This window comes from Bos javanicus, chromosome 4 (genome assembly GCF_032452875.1).
Source record: "Bos javanicus breed banteng chromosome 4, ARS-OSU_banteng_1.0, whole genome shotgun sequence".
NCBI lineage: Eukaryota > Metazoa > Chordata > Mammalia > Artiodactyla > Bovidae > Bos > Bos javanicus.
The window spans coordinates 67058100-67076390 of NC_083871.1; the positions used below are offsets into that span (position 1 = coordinate 67058100).

An 18291-nucleotide genomic window follows, 5' to 3' on the forward strand; every position below is an offset into this window, starting at 1 on the left:
CTGTGTTTTTCTAAATGTTGGGGCCTGAAAAAAAATCTGAATGAAGAAGTCCCATAATTTAAAAATTAAAAAAACAAAAAACGTATATATTGATTTGAGCAGAGGGCGATAGTTAAGCGAGACTAAGCGACTTAGCAGCAGCAGCAGCAGCAACCTGGTGAGGAGAAATGTCTGGAGCTGCGACATTCATGAGTCTTGTTAGCAATACAGAGCCTCTTTCAAGGAACCTTTCACTTTTCTCGTGGGTAGTAAACGACAATAATAATAAAATATTAAAATAAAATAAAATATTAATATTTTATTAAAATATTTTAATGGGTAGTAAACGAGAATAATAATAAAATATTAATATTAAAATAAAATAAAATAAAAATAAAAACCTTTCACTTTTCTCTTGGGGTTTAGTTTGTCAGGTCAAGTGACTCACTCATTGAAAACGTGATAAAATGTGTCAGGGCTGCTCAAACCTTCTAGGAGATCTTAAAAGAAGACCAAGGACCTTATGTTTCTCTCTTCAGAAATGAAATTGATTCCTCCATATAGTTAGAGTCAAGTTGCAGGGGAGAGCTGCCCTGTAACATCCATTTCTTGATAAAGTCTTTATAAGTCTATGTCTAAATAGTTGGACTTTGTATTCTTTACAGAGGGAGTCAAGTGCATTTGCAATCAGCTTTCGCTCACGACTAAAATCGACGCAGAGCATCCGGAACTCAGGAGTTATGCTCAGAGTCAAGGTTGGTGGACGGGAGAGGACGAGTTTAATTTCTCTGAAGTTTTTTCTCCAGCTGATGACCATCTAACCTGCTGTTCAGGCAGAGACACCTTAGAAAAGCAAGAAGGTGAGTTGGGGTGTTCCTTACAGTTCTCTCTGTCATACCATTTGTCTTGCAGCTATTTCAGAGACCTTGTTTGAACTTGGGAGAATAAGCAAAGAGGAGAAGTGGAGAACAGACCTTGTCCTGTGTACGGAAACTGACTTGTGCTAAAGTCCTTGCTGTGCAGTCTATGACCACAACTTGCATTTATTTTTACATGATGCTTTTTATCCATGGACGTTTCTGCTCCCATTTCTCCTTTAAGTGCTGATGTCACTATGCTTGTCTTTGAAACACTTAGTGCAGTCTTGCTTATACCTCAGCATTTGTACATTTGACGTATCTTCTCTGTATATTTCCCTGTTTCATTAGCCTGCTGAGTCTTGACATCAGGGGTGCTATCTTTTATTCACCTTAGGATCCCCTTGTGATGCCTGTTATGGCCCTTTGTTCCGTGAACACTTGTTGAGTCAAATTGTTGAATTCCTTTCATGAGCCCTCTATTTCCCACCCGATATTGACTTAGCCAGCATCCATTTTTAAGTAAATGTGGTGACTGGTAGCTTGTTACTTTTGTGCCTGAGTGGAAAACCCTTCCCCATAAACCACAATGGCCACATTTTATATTTGCTGGTGAGACATGTGTTTTGTGAGTCAAGCCTTTGGTGATTTAGAATAGGAGTTGACCTGTTGGTAGATGCCTGTTTTGTAAATAAAATTTCACTGGAACACAGCCACACCTGTTTATTTTCCTCTTGTTTATGACTGCTTCCGTGCTGTGTGGCAGAGTTGAGCAGTTGCAGCAAGTCCAGCAGAGATTATAGGGCCCGTGTCTTTGTGTGTATGTGTGTGTGCGCTCAGTCGTGTCCAACTCTTTGCGACCCCACGGACTGTAGCCTGGCAGGCTCCTCTGTCCATGGGATTCTCCAGGCAAGAACACTGGAGTGGGTTACCGTTTCATCTTCTAGGGGATCCTCCTGACCAAGGGATTGAACACGCGTCTCATGAGTCTCCTGCATTGGCAGGCAGATTCTTTACCACTGAGCCATCTGGGAAGGCCTACAGGGCCCATAAGGCTAAACTGTTCCCTGGCTGGTTCTTAAAGAAAAAATTGGCTGACTCTTAATCTAGAAGAACACTTTAGGACTTTTGCTATAAACTTTATTAATATATTCTGGGTAGAAAGGTAAGAAAGTATCTATTTAAAAATGAGAATCTTATAAAAAACTACAGTTTTTATTTGAAAAAATCTGACTTGGTGAAAGTATAATATATAATACCAGTTGTAAAGTAGTCCTGCCAAAAATATCAAACATTGACCTGATGCAGCTTCTGGATCTAGCTACTAGTTTGCCAGAAATTCAGAGGATGGAGGAGAATATTAATAACACCATCTGCAAAGTGCAACTTATAAAGTCCAGAGTATGGGAGATTCAGGAGAAATGGCCAAGCAAATAAAATGCAAGGGGGGAAATGAGAGGCAGTGATTCAAAGAGTTTTAAGAGACATTATCAACCTGTCAGATCCTGGTTTAAATCAGTAGATTCATTTATGAGACAGGGAGGAAGTTTGAACCTGGATAGTTGAAGAACTTGGGGACTTGTCGTGAATATTTTTAGGTGCAATGTGTTATCCATGGAGATATTTACAAAAAGGATATGAGTTGTGGTAGCAAAGTTTAAGATACCTTTTCCCATGTGTTGCTTTGATTTGATCTTTGTGAATACAGATTGAAAAAATACTGTTTTAATGAATTACCAACAGAGGGAGAAAATGAAGAACCAGAATCCTATGTAGTGGAAGATTTGTTAGTCTTTTTATCTGAACTCAGAGCCAGTAGTCCTTATGGTTCTCGATATTTGAAAGACTTCTCTGTGTATATTTACCACTGTAGAGAGGTCATTCCCTAGATATAATATTAACTCTAACCAGCAGGATTATACCAGAGAGCTTGCTTGGTGCTCTGCATAGATTGTATACTTTCTTATGAATATCATTCTGTTGCATATTGTACTAGTTGAGGAATTGCTAAGTGCTGTAACAAAAAGACCCCAAAATAATGTGGTTTTAAAAAATGCACCTTTATTTCTCTCTCCTAGTCCAAATGTATATAGACAGTCCAGGGTGGGTGGGTTACTTTACCTCAACATGTGACTTTGTTTTGTGGTCCACTCACTGGCATCTCCCAGCCAGCAGGAAAGGAGGGAAAAGAATGAAGGGCAAGCATTCCTCTTTATGGATGTGACGGGCAAGTTGCACACGTCATTTCTGCTTACCTCTCATTGGTCAAGATCTGTCCTGTGACCACACCTAAAGTAGGGCTGTTCTGTTCCCAGCTGTAATTTCAGGGGTTCTCTTACTCAAAAGGGGAATAACTAATGGATTTTGGTTAGCAGCTTGCCTCCTCCCTCTCTTTTTTCTTTACAGAAAGCATCACTGTGCAGACTATGATTGATGTCCTACGGGACAAAGCCAGTGGAGTCTGCGTAGATTCTGAGTCTTTCCTCACCACAGCCAGTGTCGTGTCTGTCCTGCCTCAGAACGGAAGCTCGCCATGCATCCACTACTTCACTGGGACCCCAGATCCTTCCAGGTTTGTCTGAGACAGTCACACAGCTGCCAAGTCTGTGCTTCCCCTGAGAGCTCACCCAGTAATCACACCCTGAGTTCCTGCCCTTCCCTGTACATATAGTCAGATTTTTCAATATCACCATAGCCAGTGCAGTACAAGAGAGGTGAAAAAGGGAAGTTCTTGGCTTTTATCATGTAGTGTTCATCACAGTCATGGAATCAAATTGTTTTAAATTCAACAAACATTTATTAATATGTATTATGGGCCAGGCATTGTGCTGTATATGAGGGATGCAAAGATAAATAGAACTCAGTGAGACAGAAGAGATAACAGGAAAGCTCAAGATTGATCAGAAGCACCAGTGGCTGTGAGTTAGAGGACAAAATGGCACAGAGACAAGGCACATTGCAGCCACTTCAAGGGCACTGGCCTCTTCTCTAAGACATTGTGTTTTAGGGCGTTGCTCCCTGCCCACACACCTCAGCAAAGGGCTTGTGGCCTCTAGAATAAACCACCTGAAGTTGAATTCCACCTCTGTCACTTAGTATTAATGGCCAGTAAGTCCCTTAACCTCTCTAAGCTTGTGTCTGTCCTATACAATGGGCACAATCCCAGACCGTACTTTTTTATGCTTGTTGGGAGGATTAAATGAGATAATCCAAGTAAATGCATAACAGGTCTAGCTATTATTTTAGACTATCTCTGGTCTACCTGGCAGACAGCAGCCCTTCTCAGTAACTTTCAGTCCTGCACACCAAGATCATGCCATTGGTAACTTAGACACAACCATCGTGACTTCTAAATGATCAGAATCACTTGAGGGGAGTTTTTGATAAATACAGATGTCTTGACCCAAACCTTTTGTGTCAGGAATTTTAAGGTGGGCTTAGGAGTCTGTCCAGTAAGTCTGATTCCTCAGCCTGGAGGGCTCTAGAAGACTGCCCATTCCAGTAGGATCTCTGGTATTTTTCACGTGTTCCATTGGCTGATCATCATTTGAGTATCGGGTGTCAAACTTTTGACTCTGCTGCCACGGAATCTGTAGCTGTTTGATTTCATTCCCTTTCCACCTGAAAATACTTACTTTCCTCTTGTTGTTTCAGGAATACAGGCAATGGCAGTGCCCAGCTAGGGACTGTGTCTTAGGTGACTCAGGGGAGAAGCCAAGTACCTTCCCTGACTCTTTGGCCTCCCTGTCCCAATATAAGTAGATCTTTCTAGCAGGACCTATTAAATCCCGTATAAACTATCCTTGGTCTTTCATTCACTCATTTATTCATTCAATAAGCACTTGTTAGGCACCTGCTGTGTACCAAATATTATGCTTATTGTGTGCTAGAGACTAACTGTTTACAAGATAAGAGGGGCACAAAGGAGGCAGTGAAGGCGAAACTTCATAGAGGAAGAACTCTCGAGCACTGGTGTCGTGAGAGGAAGGGTTTGTTAGGTGCTGAAAGTGGGAATGACATTCTGGGTGGGAGGGAACAGCATGTGCAGGGGCACAGAGGCATGAGCCAGCATGGCACCCCTTGCAGCTGTGCATCCTTCTATAGTTTGAGTTTCCATCCGTCTCCCCACTCCCCCAGTACCTCCCAAGCCCAGCGTGGGCCCTCTGCTGGCCTCTAACCAGGAGCCTCACCCACTCACCAGTATTCCAGGCAGCCTCTCAGGACACGCCTCTTGTTTGACTCTGGCTTCTTTCTCTTGACTTGATCTCCCCATTAGGAATGCCTGGTTCTGTGACCCCACTCCTACCCCCCTTTTTGGTCGATCAGATCTGGGGCTTGTCCTTCCTCTCCCTTGTGGATGCTGACCTTGCTTGCTGATGGCTTTTGTGAGCACTCTGTGCTGGCCCACAGGGATACGTGTAGGCTTTCAGAATCTGTCTGGAACATCCTGTCAAGGTCTTTAGACATTGTTTTTCCGGGAAAGGAGCTTTTGAAGGAGCAGGTTGAACTGAAGAGTGACCACAACAGCCCCCTTGGTTCCTGACTTCTCAGACACCTGCTCCAGCTGTGCTTAGAAGAGAGCTTTGTGGTGCCAGGACGTGAAGATAAAGTCATTCTGTTTCCTAGGCTATAGGACACAGCCCAGTGCAATTCTAAAAATGCGCTGAAAAATAGCTTTCTAATATCTAAAAGTGAAAATTTCAAGTAATTTTAAAAGAAAATTATTCATGGTTAAATTAATTGAGAAGACCTTAAAGGCTATTAAGGGCTTCCTGGAAGACATTCATTTTTATCATCTATGGTTAAATGAACTACATTGCCTACTGTGACTATAGAACTGTCATAGATTTTTTTTTCTCCTATTCAACATTTCAATGTTTCTTTGTAATTAGGCATCCTTACCATTTTGTATTTTGTCAGCAGGAAGCATAATTACCTACTCTTGGGTTTTAGGTAATAAAATTAGGGAAATTTTAGCCGGCTTCTGCTAATGCTACAAACGTTAAAGAGATGTTTGCAGGAAATAGTTTCGGAGCAGTGGCCTTGCAGAAGATTATGATCAAAGAAGACTGTTATTTATCCTCCCAATTAATGTTAGAAACTGAAGGACATGATCGTACTATTGTTCTATCTGCTTCAGCACTTCTCGGCTCTTTGCTTACTGTATTAATTATAGATCCTTCTCTCAAAATAGCTTGTTCTCATAGTCCCCTTTTTTCTTCCTCCTTCCCTCTTTTCTCTTCCTCCTGATTTGTACCAGGTATTATATAAGTTTGAGAATTGGAGGCAGATACAAAAGCCAGAGTTTGAGAGATAGAGGGAGATGCAGAAGAACTTTAATTTTATTGAGTGGGCAAATTCCATCATGTAATATATTCTGATGAGTCAGCTGGTGCCTCGATCATCCATACAGTGACACTGATCGGTGTTAGTGCACCAGTTCTAACCGTTTGCTTCGTGGAAGCCAGTATCTGTTAAAGCTTCATCTGTATGAAGGATTGGGAAGGGAAAGAGCAGAGAGGTAGCTTCGCATTTTGAGACAGTGTAATTTCCAGGTTCCATTGCTGTGCTGGAGTTTGTGAGAGCTGATGATGTCATGTCTGCCCAACCCTGTGTTCAGTAATGTCACACGGGTGGCTTGAGAAGGGCCCCAGTGAGTGTGTTCACACTGTGGAGATCAGCGGACACTATGAATTAGGGCTGATTGCTTCCACTACTTAGAAGCTATCACATCTGAGAAAACACAAATATTCAAGATAGAGGAGGATAAACCAAGTGGAGGAAAGAATTAAAAGTGTTTCCATTTTAAATATTAGTAGGCTATTTCCCAACCCATTTCTTTAATTGCATTAGGCCATGTAATTCAGCCTGGAAAACAAAATAGGGAGGAAGTTCTAGGAAAAGAGGGTCTTTGACCCACTTTATGGCAGGGAACTGGAGAGATGCAAGGGATACAGGGTGTGTGTGTGTGTGTGTGTGTGTGTATGTGTGCGAGTGTGTGGTGTTTGCTTCCTCTTCTCGTAGGTACTAGGCTTGAGAGTCTACGTTGCATCAATTGAGACTGTCTCATCTGGTTAGTTCAAATGTCAGTGACAAGTGAACCTTTTCATTATTGGAGATAATGTTATAGACACTGTGGTTTATGTAAATACAGGGCCGCAGCCTGCATGGACGATACCCAGCTGAGGACCTTGTGTAAAATAGCCCTGCCTTTGATTTCATTCCTAACTCTCCCAGCAGTATCTTTTTCCTCTCTCCCACCCCACGGTTTTGACTTTTTAAAACCTCCCAGGGTATCTGGATCCAGTCCAAAGGGTGTCCCAGGCTCCAGAGGTACTAGTTTTCTTTCCCTCTAAATGGAAACGCCCTTCACAAATAGGTTCTGCTCTCAGCCAGATGTGGCTTTAGCTATGTATGTGATTTAAGTGATTCACAGCCCAGCTGGAATGACCCATGGATGAACCATTCAGAGGGACACATGCAGTTGAGGGAAACTGGTTCTTCCAGGCCCATATCAGATTGGTTTAAAGTTTAGCAGATGCATCCAAGCAGGGCCCTTTGTGCTGCTGTTTTTGTGCGAGCAGATCCACCAGGGACTCTGGGGCAGAAGTTAAGCCCATCACTCTGGGAGTTTCTGCATCATTGGTAAGAACACAGCCCTGTTTGAAGTAAGAAATGTGAGCTGGCCAGTCATACTAGAGTTCTGTGTCAGAATCAGCCATGAACTGCTCTTGGGGTCCTCAGTATGAGTGATGAACTGGGCCCCACCGTGGCTGGGTGTGCTGGGAGGGGTGGTCATGACCCACATGGCAGTTCAGCTTTGCTGCTGGCTGGATATATGGCCTTGATCAAGTCATTTCATCTCTCTGAACATACATTCATTCAAGTGTCATTTAAGAAGCTACCATCTGAGGTTCACTTTTGGGAAAATGTCAGAGCATCTTCTCACCTACTTGTATTTTTAATGTGATTTTCTGTAATGTTTGGTAAGAAATCAAAACATTTGGAAACCACTGAGTTTTCCACATTGCCCTTTTCTGGATCTATAGATGTAAGTGATCAGGATGGAATTATAGATAATTCCCACATTCTGGTATATTATTGTGGTTTATTATGGCAATAATTTTATTTATTCAGTCTCAGAAAAGAATCTCCCTTTAACCATTTGATGGTAAAATAATCCGGCTGCCAATGCAGGAGACACAGGTTCAGTCTTTGGGTCAGAAAGATCCCCTGGAGGAGGAAATGACACCCCACTCCAGTATTCTTACCTGGAAAATCCCATGGACAGAGGAGCCAGGCAGGCTACAGCCCATGGGGTCATAAAGAGTTAACACGACCAGGTGAGCACAACTACCTGATGAACATATACTTCGTGTTTTTAGCAGCTGAGGATGCTGGGTTCCTTATAGACTTTGGGGAAAAAATTCTTGGAGGACTTTGGCTGCTTTAGAATATTCTAGAAACCTCATATTATTAACTTACTTATTTTTAAAGTTAAAATGGATGGATAGAAGGGATAAACATATAGTCCCTCTGTCTTACAGATGCCACCAGACACTTTCTCAGTGATGTTAAACTAACCTCCACATGCCAGTGAGTGTGGACCGGCTTGAGGTTCCATCAGGCAGGGGGTTTTGACTTTTTTATTTTTTTAACTCTGCTGTTATCTTGTGTCTTGGGTGCAGAAGACCACAACTGTGCTTACCGTGAACTTCTTGAAAGCACAGGTTCATAAGCCTCATGACGTAGAAAGAGAAGTAGCACAATAGCTTTAGCAGCTGAAAGGGAGAGATCATTTCAGCCCATTGAGAGACAGAGAGGAAAATGATGGACCCCACAGCTGGTCAGAGGTCAAGAGGGGACACAGACCTGCATTTGGAGTCCAGCCTAATTCCCGGCCCTGCTGTGGTGAGGCAGGCAGACCTGGACAGTTGCTCAGGAGGATCCGGTACCATGGTTCTCCCCATGGGGCCAGTTTCAGGATGGTCCTGAGCCGCATAGTAAGTAAAGCACCGAGTTCCAGAAATTAAATGACAGGCTTGCCTATGAAACATTACTCTCACTGGGACTTTGGAGAGGTGGAGAAGAGAGGTTCCTTTCAGGGGATTGTATGGGATACAGAAGTGAGCATCGTCTGTGTGGCCTGGGGCCAGTGTGAAGTGGGAGAACCCTTGTCCCAAGGGGTCTCGTTGGCAGCCCAGGCTCAGCAGCTCTGCTGGACGTTGCCAATCCTCTGACTCTCCATGGTTGAGCCTGCTCCAGCCTTACCGCCAAGTTCAAGCTCAAGCCCATGGGAGCCCTGGCTCTCACCCTCTCTGTGCGACGCCAGGCCTAGGGAGGAGGTGTGAACTATGCAGGCTCTGGGCTGCAGAGTCTCTCAGGAGATCTCAGTGCATGCCAAGGAGGCTGCAGGAGGCTTCCAGTCTGCTAGAAGATGGTGTGTGCGCACTGACTTTTCAGGAAACCCCGAGTGCTGTCAGGCCCGAAAGGGTAGGGTGCTTGCCTGCTGTGAGGCTGCTGTGTTAGACAACAGAGACCAGAGGGGCCCGGAAGCAGTTAGTTCTAGATGTCTAGATGTCTCTCTGCTGGACTCTCCCTTACCACTGCCTTTTCTGTCCCTCTCCATCCATTATCCTCTTCCAGTAAACCCTCAGAATGCCCTCAACCAAATGACCAGTTGGAGAGCTCAACTCCATGGGATCAAAATTCTATAGACATTTAAAAATTTTGCATTATTTTCTTACACTTTCAGCAGTCACCCACCTGACATTCAGGAGGAGGGAAGAGAAGCGCTGCATTTTCAGGAGGCAGTAGCAAGTGGTAGTGAGTGTTCCCTCTGTAAAGGGAGCTCCTGGTATCTCAGGGAGGGAAGGAATTTGGGAGGACTTAGCCTTGTGGAATTAGGTCCAGCCCACGTGCCTATGCCTCGTACTTCTTGGTGGACAGAGCCAGTTTCCTGTATGTCTGCATCACCTGCAGAGAACAGCACTTAACCAGCCCCACCCCTTTCCCTGGTGGCTCAGACAGTGAAGAATCTGCCTGCAATGCAGGAGACTCAGGTTTGATCCCTGGGTCAGGAAGATTCCCTGGAGAAGGGCATGGCAACCCTCTCCAGTATTCTTGTGTGCAGAATCCCATGGAGAGAGAAGCCTGGCAGGATACAGTCCATGGGGTCGCAAAGAGTCGGACACGACTGAGCAACTAAACTCATTTTCACCCACTTCACAAGCTTAGGGTGCAGCTGCTTTCAGTAGTCAAATGAAATTAACATGAGCCGGATCTTTCATGCTGTGATCACGGTCTTTCTCTCACCTGAGTCCTTTTCCCTTGATTACCTCAGGGAACTAATCTGAGGGTTCGCTACTGGTTACTGTTGTCTCTGGTCATGCTCCTTAGACCTGGATGTCATCAGTCTCCTGGGGACATTAACAAGCAGGTTCTAGTCAGTAGGATGGGGGTGGGGCCTGAGAGTGATACTGATGCTCAAGTCCAAGGACACAGTTTGGGTGCAAGGGTCATGCGTTCCCAGTGCTTTGCAGATGGTGCTGTATGTGAAAATGAGTGGCACACTGGATATAGCCCAGGGACCTTGGGGCTCAGGAATTCAACTTCCCAGCTCACTTCTCACCCATTGGAGGCACAGAGTGGGTCAAGGTGCACCAAGTTAAGAGGATGGAGAATATCCCCAATCGAAGCCATACACTTGCGTGTGGGTGTGTCTCATTATCTCTGATTGCTTTTGCAGGTGCCCCTGTGGTGTGATTGAACACAGGCCACCCTTGGGGCCCAGAGGTGCCTGTGCTCCCCCAGAACACTGCTTTGATCAAGCTGTGTTCTTTCTGGGTGCAGAGCTGGGACAGTAAAGCTCTCTCCCTGCTGTTTTAGGCAGCTGTGGTTGCCACAGACCCCCACCCAGCTGTTTCGGGGTGTGTGCACATCTGGAGGGGTGTGTTGCTTGTGCCTAGGTATGCACAGGTATACACACGCATACATGTGCACACACACATGGGCACTCGCATACAGAGTCATGTCCCCAAAGTTATACCCCTTGTGCCAAAAGAGCCGAATCAAAGAGCTCTTGCTTCAGCCGCCTACTATGCCCTCGGCTGCCCTCTCACACAACCAGACTTCTGTTTTCTATGGCGTGCCCTCTCTGGGGCCCCTGGGGTTCTGTTTTGGTCATCTGTCTTCATCTGTGCCCTCCTTGAGTCTGTCAGAGATATTCCAAACATTTTCAAATAAGGTAGAACCTAAAAAAAAAAAAGATGAGGTCTCAGACCCTGCCTTTCCAGGGGGCCTCGTTCCGTGGACCATGGTGGCGAAAGACTAACTCACATCGGTGGCCCATTGCACCCTTCCTCAAAGCACCGTGTGTGTTCATGGAACTGAAAGCAGCTCTCAAACGGCCTTCCCAGAACAAAGCTAGTCTGTGTCGATGTCTCCTCGCTGTAAATAGAACACTTTGCAACTTATAATCGGCAGCTAGTTTTATTAAAATAGTCACTAAAATATGCAGTTGGTGCTCTCTCTCGGGAGGTGCCTGCCTGCCACCCGCTGTGAGCTGAACCAGGAGTGTCTGCCCTCCTCAGGCCCTGAACCTGGTTTGGCTGAAGCTCTCTCCTTTCTCTCCAGGTCCATATTCAAGCCTTTCATCTTTGTCGATGATGTAAAACTCGTCCCCAAAGCACAGTCTCCCTGTTTTGGGGACGACGACCCTGCCAAAAAGGAGCCTCGGTTCCAGGAGAAGCCAGACCGCCGGCACGAGCTGTACAAGGCACACGAATGGGCCCGTGCTGTCCTGGAGAGTGACGAGGTGAGCCTGAGTGGGGGCTTGGTCGCGGGTGAGGTCACCAGGAAGGAGACCGGAAAGCGGATAACAAGCTCATCATTTTCCTCCTCTCCAGCTAGTCTGCTTCCAGAAACCCAGGCTCCCGAGGCCCTCGCTAGAATGCTGGTGGTAATTGTTCCAGCCAGCCTCTTGAAACCCAGAAAAAGCAAGCCTCCACTTTTGATGTTGTTCAAAATGCAGTGGCCTAAGAATATCCCTCTTTTACTTACTGTCCACCTGGGAATAACAGAAATGTGCAGTACTAGTTGGGAGAACTGGTTTTCTGTGGTCAGAAATTCTTTGTATACTTTTGGAGGTAAAAAGTTGTATTATGGCAGCACTTTAAAGACAGAATCATAGTGTTGTTTTTTTTTTTTTAAGTGATTCTTCAAAAAAATCCCTGGAGATGGTTGGTGGTGATGGTTGCATAACTGTGAATGTATTTATGCCACTGAACTGTATGCTTAAAAATGGTTAAAATGGTAAATTTTAAGTTTTGTATATTTTTTTCACATAAAAAGTTTTTACATTGTCAGTTGTAAAATAGTTCTTCTTCAAAGTGCAACCCTCCCTCCTCCACCCAAAACTTTGGTTTATAAAGTTACATCGGTTCAAACAAGAGAAATATTCAACATATGCCCATAGCAGCCGTTAGTGAAAGGCTTTCAAGTAAAATCCAAGCCTATATGTTTTTAAGCAATTTTGGCTGGTCTTCACTGCACAGTTCTCTCTAGTTGTGGAATGTGGGCTCTGGAGTGCAGGCTCAGTAGTTGTGGCACATGGGCTTAGTTGCCCCGTGACATGTGGGATCTTAGTTCCCTGACGAGGGATTGAACCTGCGTCCCCTGCACTGGGAGGGGGATTCTCAACCACTGGACCACCAGGGAAGTCCCCCCAGGCTTCTGTTTTGCTGACACAGAAGGAAGGAACATAATTGTTAGATGCTCATCTACTTCCCAGGCATTTATTAACAACTTGTAAAGTTCCATTTTGTCTTGAAAAGAGGGACCTCTTATAGGGAATTGGTGCACACATTTTGCATGGACTGGGTAAGCTTATTCTCTTACATCTGGTACCGTGGGCTTTCTAAGAAGGATATAAAGAAGGACAACATCAACAGTAAATCCAAGGGAGTTCAGAAAGCATCTCTGAGAAGGGTAGTCTCACTGTTTCTCGACCTTGCTCTTCTGTGCCCCAGAAATGACCATCCTGACATGTAGAAGTCGCACAGTTATTTGATATTTGTGCTACCTGCCAGATGTGTCCCTGGAACCGGAATGCTGCCACTACACTGCACTAGCTCTGCCAGGGCTGCCTGCCCTGATTGCTGATGGTGCATGTTTTAGGTGGATGACAGTAAACCCGAATAGGGGGAAAATGTCACTCCCTGATGCACAGTTTTCTGGTTATTTGGCAAATGAAGGCAGGGGTAGGAAGGCCCGTGTGTTCTGAGGCATCCTACACAAAATTTCCAAGAGATGAGATAGATGAGGCTGGGTGGACTTTGAAATTTGGAAATGACCATTGGTTTGAGTTAAGGCAGCACTGGGAGATGGTGGATGAATGGTGACATCCGTTTCTCTGTTCTGGGAGTAACTGGACAAATGAAAGCTTCTCACTGTCATCCAGTGTGAATGAGTGACTCTCACTTGGAAGAAGAGATGTCACCCCTTCAGAAGAAACAGTAAATTGGGGATAGACATGCCACTCACGGATCCATTTATTCATTCAAAAGGCATTGTTGAGAGTGCCTCCTCTGTCCCACGGAGGAACATAGAGATCAACCTAGTTCTTACTCCCTGGGTGATTGTGGTCTAACAGGAGACACAGGCAAGTAGACAGACCATCACGAGACAGGAAGAGAACAGCCATGGCAGAAGGAAAGGCATTGGATGGGGGAGCCCAGAGGAAGGGCATTCTGAAGGTGGGCACGAGCCGACCAAGTGTTGGTAGTGAGCAGGGTGGCCTGTGCAGTGGCAAGAAGGAGTATCATGGGTTGGAGGAAGGCAGCTAATTCAGTCTGGCTGCCCAGAAAGGAGATGCAGGAGGCAAGGCAGGACGTGAGACAAGCAGGAGCCTTGTGGGCTGTAGAGGGCCTTTCCCACTGTCACTCGGGAGTCTGGATTGCATCCTGAGTGCAGCGGGAACTCTTTGTAAGTATTCCGGGCGGAGCAGTGACATCACCACATCGTGACTTTAGAAGCACCCCATGGCAGTCCCGCAGGAAGCCCACTGAATGGAGTGGGGGAGGGCCCTCAGGGGGCTTTCAGCATCCACTCCAGTGGCCTCGACTCTTTTTGTCCTTCTCAGGAGCAAGGTCAGAAGCTGAGGAAGACGATGCTGGAACTAGAGAAGCAAGGCCTGGAAGCCATGGAGGAAATCCTGACCAGCAGTGACCCCCTGGACCCCACCGAAGTGGGGGATCTCTTCTATGACTGTGTGGACACGGAGATTAAGTTCTTTAAGTGAAGTAAGCGTTCCCTTTCCCCTTCTTATTTAAAATTTCCCACCTTACTAAATTACCAGCAAAACAAACCACTCTCCTGTCCGAGTAAAATGAGAAAGTTCAGATGCGTCAAAGTCACAGTCCCCTTGTGTTCTGCCTTGAACCTCACAACGCCGCCCCCTTCTTCTGCAGCGTAGATCCCCTCCTTCTGCAGTGTAATGTGTATCCCCTTGCCTGTTGTCTGATCCTATGACTGATTGTGGAGTTTAAGCTACTATTATTGTATTTCAGTGACAATGGACACATTAGCCTTTTCTTGGGAGGACTAGAGTCCATCAAAGCCGTGAAGGACAGGCTCCATGGCGCCGAGTTAGCGGGAAAGGCAAAATCTCTTGAAGTCTTACTCTTTCAGTAGCGGTTTCTTTCAGGTTGACAAAAGGCGTTTGTCTGGCCCTGAGCTCCTGTGTGTGTGTGCCCGAGGGAGGCTTCCACTGAGACACTGAGCGCTGGCCAGTAACGCAGAATGCCCCCAGCTGTGTCTTCTGAGATGCAAAACAAGTGGGAAGGGATGAAGGGGGCTCTGCTGGCTCCAGGCACAGCTCCACCTAGATTCTCTTGATCCGAAAGAACCTGTGCACTGTGCTTGTGTGTGGTGGATCCACACAGATGGCTTCCACCTTCTCTGTGAGCTGGAACCTTCCCACCCCGCCCCCCCATCCCCCTAGGGATTCAGGGGTGGCTGCACAGGTAACATTCGTGATCAGGGAGTGGCTCTCCTACAAGGCAAGGGGCTGTCCCTGCCACTCACCTGCCGCGTAGATGCGCTCGTGTCTTGAAATGATTCTGGGCCTAGTTACTGCCATCTAGCTTAGAATTAATTAAATGGCCCTGTGGCAGAGTTCCACCCCACAAAGCTGCAAATTTCTCAGCTAATGAAGGAAGGAAAAGGAGAAACTTTTGGCTGTTTAGATTCCAGTTAAAGTAGCTGGAATAGGAGCAGCCACCCCATTATCTCAGCAGAGACTTTAATTAAACTGATTTGTTTCCCGTGTTGTGGGCGCACGAAGGATCTAACTTACCAGCAGAACTCAGGAGAGCGTGTGAAGAAGACCAGATGGGCTCAGCACAGGGAAGATGGAGGGCAGGAAGGCGACAGATGGATGGAGAAGCATTTCGCTCCAGGGGACAGTCCCACCCCCGCCCTTCCTGTCCAACCCTGTTACAGCCCACAAAGCTGTGGAGAAAGCACCTGCTTGCCCTGATCTTTCCCTTTATTCTTCACGCCCCACATGGCCCAGTAGCCACTTTCAGGCTAGTAGCTAAAGTGGGCAGGTGGTGGTGGTGGCAGGGGTCTTACCTCCAGCTATTGAAACTCTCAACCACTGTTGACATGGACAGAGGCAGAGATGAGGAGGAGAGGTGTACATGTTAATATAGTGATGGGTGGGAGGGCTGCGGCTTCATTTCTCCAGCCTGACCTGTACCATCTGGGCCTAATCACCTTCACTGGTGATAGGTATTTGCAAATGGAAATACTATGAGTATCAGCAGTCTTGGAAGTGACTTCCAGTTAGACTCGTTTTCCAGCTGCAATGTATCATATGCCACGAGAGCTGTAGAGGAATTGGGCCCCAGACACAGATGTAGACACTGAGGGTCACAGGTGTTACTGGAACAAACCTTTTTTTCTACTAGCTCCCCTCTAAGGGTGTAGGCAGAAGAGCACTGTGAGTTTTTTGCCCAGAAGTTTTGAAAATTTTGTATGTAAAATCACTGTGAGTGATGAGACATGGGAGCAATATTTGAGCTGAAAAAACTAACAGCGATCGTTCACAGCAGCTTGTGGTTGCTGAATTTTGTCTGGGTTTGGCCTGGGCTTTCAGAGCTTAGGGTCTCCTCTTAGGTGGCATGGCCATTCTGAGAGCATCTGTCTACAGCTGTTGAGTGGAGAAGGGCAAGGCTTGAGGATGACACAGGCACCTCATCCCCTCCCAAACCCACCTGCGGAGTGGTTATTTAAAACAAGATGATGCAAAAAGCCACTATAAAATTCTACCACGTGGTCTCTCCTTCCCCTGTCATAGAAACATTTCATCAGACCTGGCATGTCTGAGGTACCCAAGGTGATTAGGGGTTTGAGCAAAAGAAGTCTAGTGAGAATAAATTACCCAGAGGCCCAGCTTTCATTATTATGGGCCAAGCAAAGGTCACGGATAACCCAGCCAGCCTTCTGCCACTACCCAGCCATTGTGCAGTGGGAAACAATGACCACTTCTGTTAAGGACATTGACCTTAGTCCAGTAACCCAGAAAAAGGCCAACTATAACGAAGAGTTGTGTGGGTTAATGCTATTATCACAATTGTGATGCCAATGTCTTACCACTAGAGGGCGGGTCAGCCCTTTCCTGGCAGAAGTTAGAGGCTGGGATGCTTTGCTTAGACTTGTACAGAGGTGTACAGTTAAAGCTTGAATAGCAGTAGACAGATTCTTTGTGCGTTGGGATGCGTGGGGAAAGACAGGAAGAGAGCAAAGAATCTGCTGATGTGGATGTTCACTTCTAGTGACAGTAACAGTTTGAAATATGCAGTTGGATTTTGAGGACACTTGCTGAGGGAGATGTTTGTTTTTAAATGCTCCTAACAGACTCTGTTTTTAAACGCTCCTAACAGACTCTGTTTTTGAAAAATGCTTATCATTACGTGGATAATTTCTTGACCAGGGATTGATTTTCTAAAGGGAAAACGAATATATGCAAGGTGAACTATGAAAATTAATGTTTAAAGGTCAGTGTGTAAATAGCTTCCTAAAATACCATTTGTGTATCCATTACACACCTTGTGCAGAAAGAAGACGTGGCCTTGAAGGACAGACTCTTTCCCCTGTTCTCACACCCCATAACCAAACATAAGCTAGTTAGTCTTGGCTAGTAGATGGGATTTACCACTCTAACTAAGGAGGAGCAGAAGCTCCAGTAAAAGTAAATTAGCAAAGCAGAAGTACTACTCCTTCATCCTTGGAGATGGTCTGGAATTTTAAGTAGAATAAGGGCATATTTGAAATTACATTGATTCTTTAGTGCCCGGTAACATAAGACAGCGTTATTATTAGAAAGAGTCATTCTTATAAGCTAACAGAGCAAGTGTGTGCCTATTAGATATTAGCAGTGAAGTTCCTTCACTTTGGGATGGATTATTAGGTGTAAAAAATAATTATCAATGAGGCAAACTCCTTTGCGCCCTGCTGTTATCCCAAGCGGGTCCAGTTGTTAAACAGTTCTGCCCAGCCCAGCAGGAAAGCTAGGTGGGGCCAGAGTATCTATTAAAAAACCACCGACTGCATTCTTCACTGAGGAGAAGTCCAGTCATCTCTGGGGAAGGTCTTCAGCTGAGCTTTCCCGAGGCGGGGCGGGGCCGGGGCGGATGGGGGCGGGGCGGCAGGTCGCCCCGCCCAGCACTGCCTGTGCTTCCCTGTGGTTGTGGCCTTTCATTCCACATGGTCTTAAGTCCCAGCTCGTGTCCTGTGGTTTGTGTCAAACGTGCTTTATCTGATCGAATCCGAACGTCCCAAGATGTCCCGTGCGGATTTCTGGTGGGAATGAATACGTATATGTTTGCAGTCATGTCGTGAGAAGTTGAATGTGCGAGCTGGAAAATTGTAGGGGCAGGGAATAATAAAAAAGGAGAACCTTGCTGTTTCCTGCAGTGGGAACTGACTGTGTCGTCTTAATAGCCTTTTGTACAAATATCTACAAACCAGATAACTTTCCCATCCAGTGCTTGCCCTTGGAATTGTCTCTAAATACATCAAACATACAATAAAAAAGTACTGAAATTAATGTCCCAGGGCCTCTTCTATCTTGTGTTTCATTAATAAATGGGAGCATTGGCCACAACATAGAAAATGTATGAAAGGGGAAATATTTTATGCCTGGAATCTTTGGCAAACCCAATCAGTTAAGCGTTTTCTTCATTTATCCATTTCGTGGATAAACTCACTCTTTAAAATAAACACAAAACCGTGACATACCACCTCCCACCCATCAGGATGGTTATCAAGAAAACAGAAAATTAGTGTCGGTAAGGATGTGGAGAAATTGTAACCCTCTGCACTGTTGATGGGGATATAAAATGGTACAGCTGATATGGAAAACAATATGGAGGTTTCTCAAAAAATTAAA

General features: G+C 45.6%; 1 protein-coding gene across 3 annotated transcripts in view; it reads left to right on the plus strand.

Annotated features, from left to right (window-relative positions):
- The window catches only part of SCRN1 (secernin 1), a 66164-nt gene extending 48215 nt beyond the window's left edge, over positions 1-17949 (plus strand). For all 3 annotated transcript variants that reach the window (XM_061414249.1, XM_061414248.1, XM_061414250.1), the window contains exons 5-8: positions 645-839; positions 3243-3408; positions 11472-11652; positions 13978-17949. In XM_061414249.1, the coding sequence (XP_061270233.1) occupies positions 645-839; positions 3243-3408; positions 11472-11652; positions 13978-14136 (701 nt within the window). In that variant the 3' untranslated portion in view covers positions 14137-17949. The remainder of the gene's footprint in view (positions 1-644; positions 840-3242; positions 3409-11471; positions 11653-13977) is intronic.
- The last annotated feature ends 342 nt before the right edge of the window (positions 17950-18291 follow it).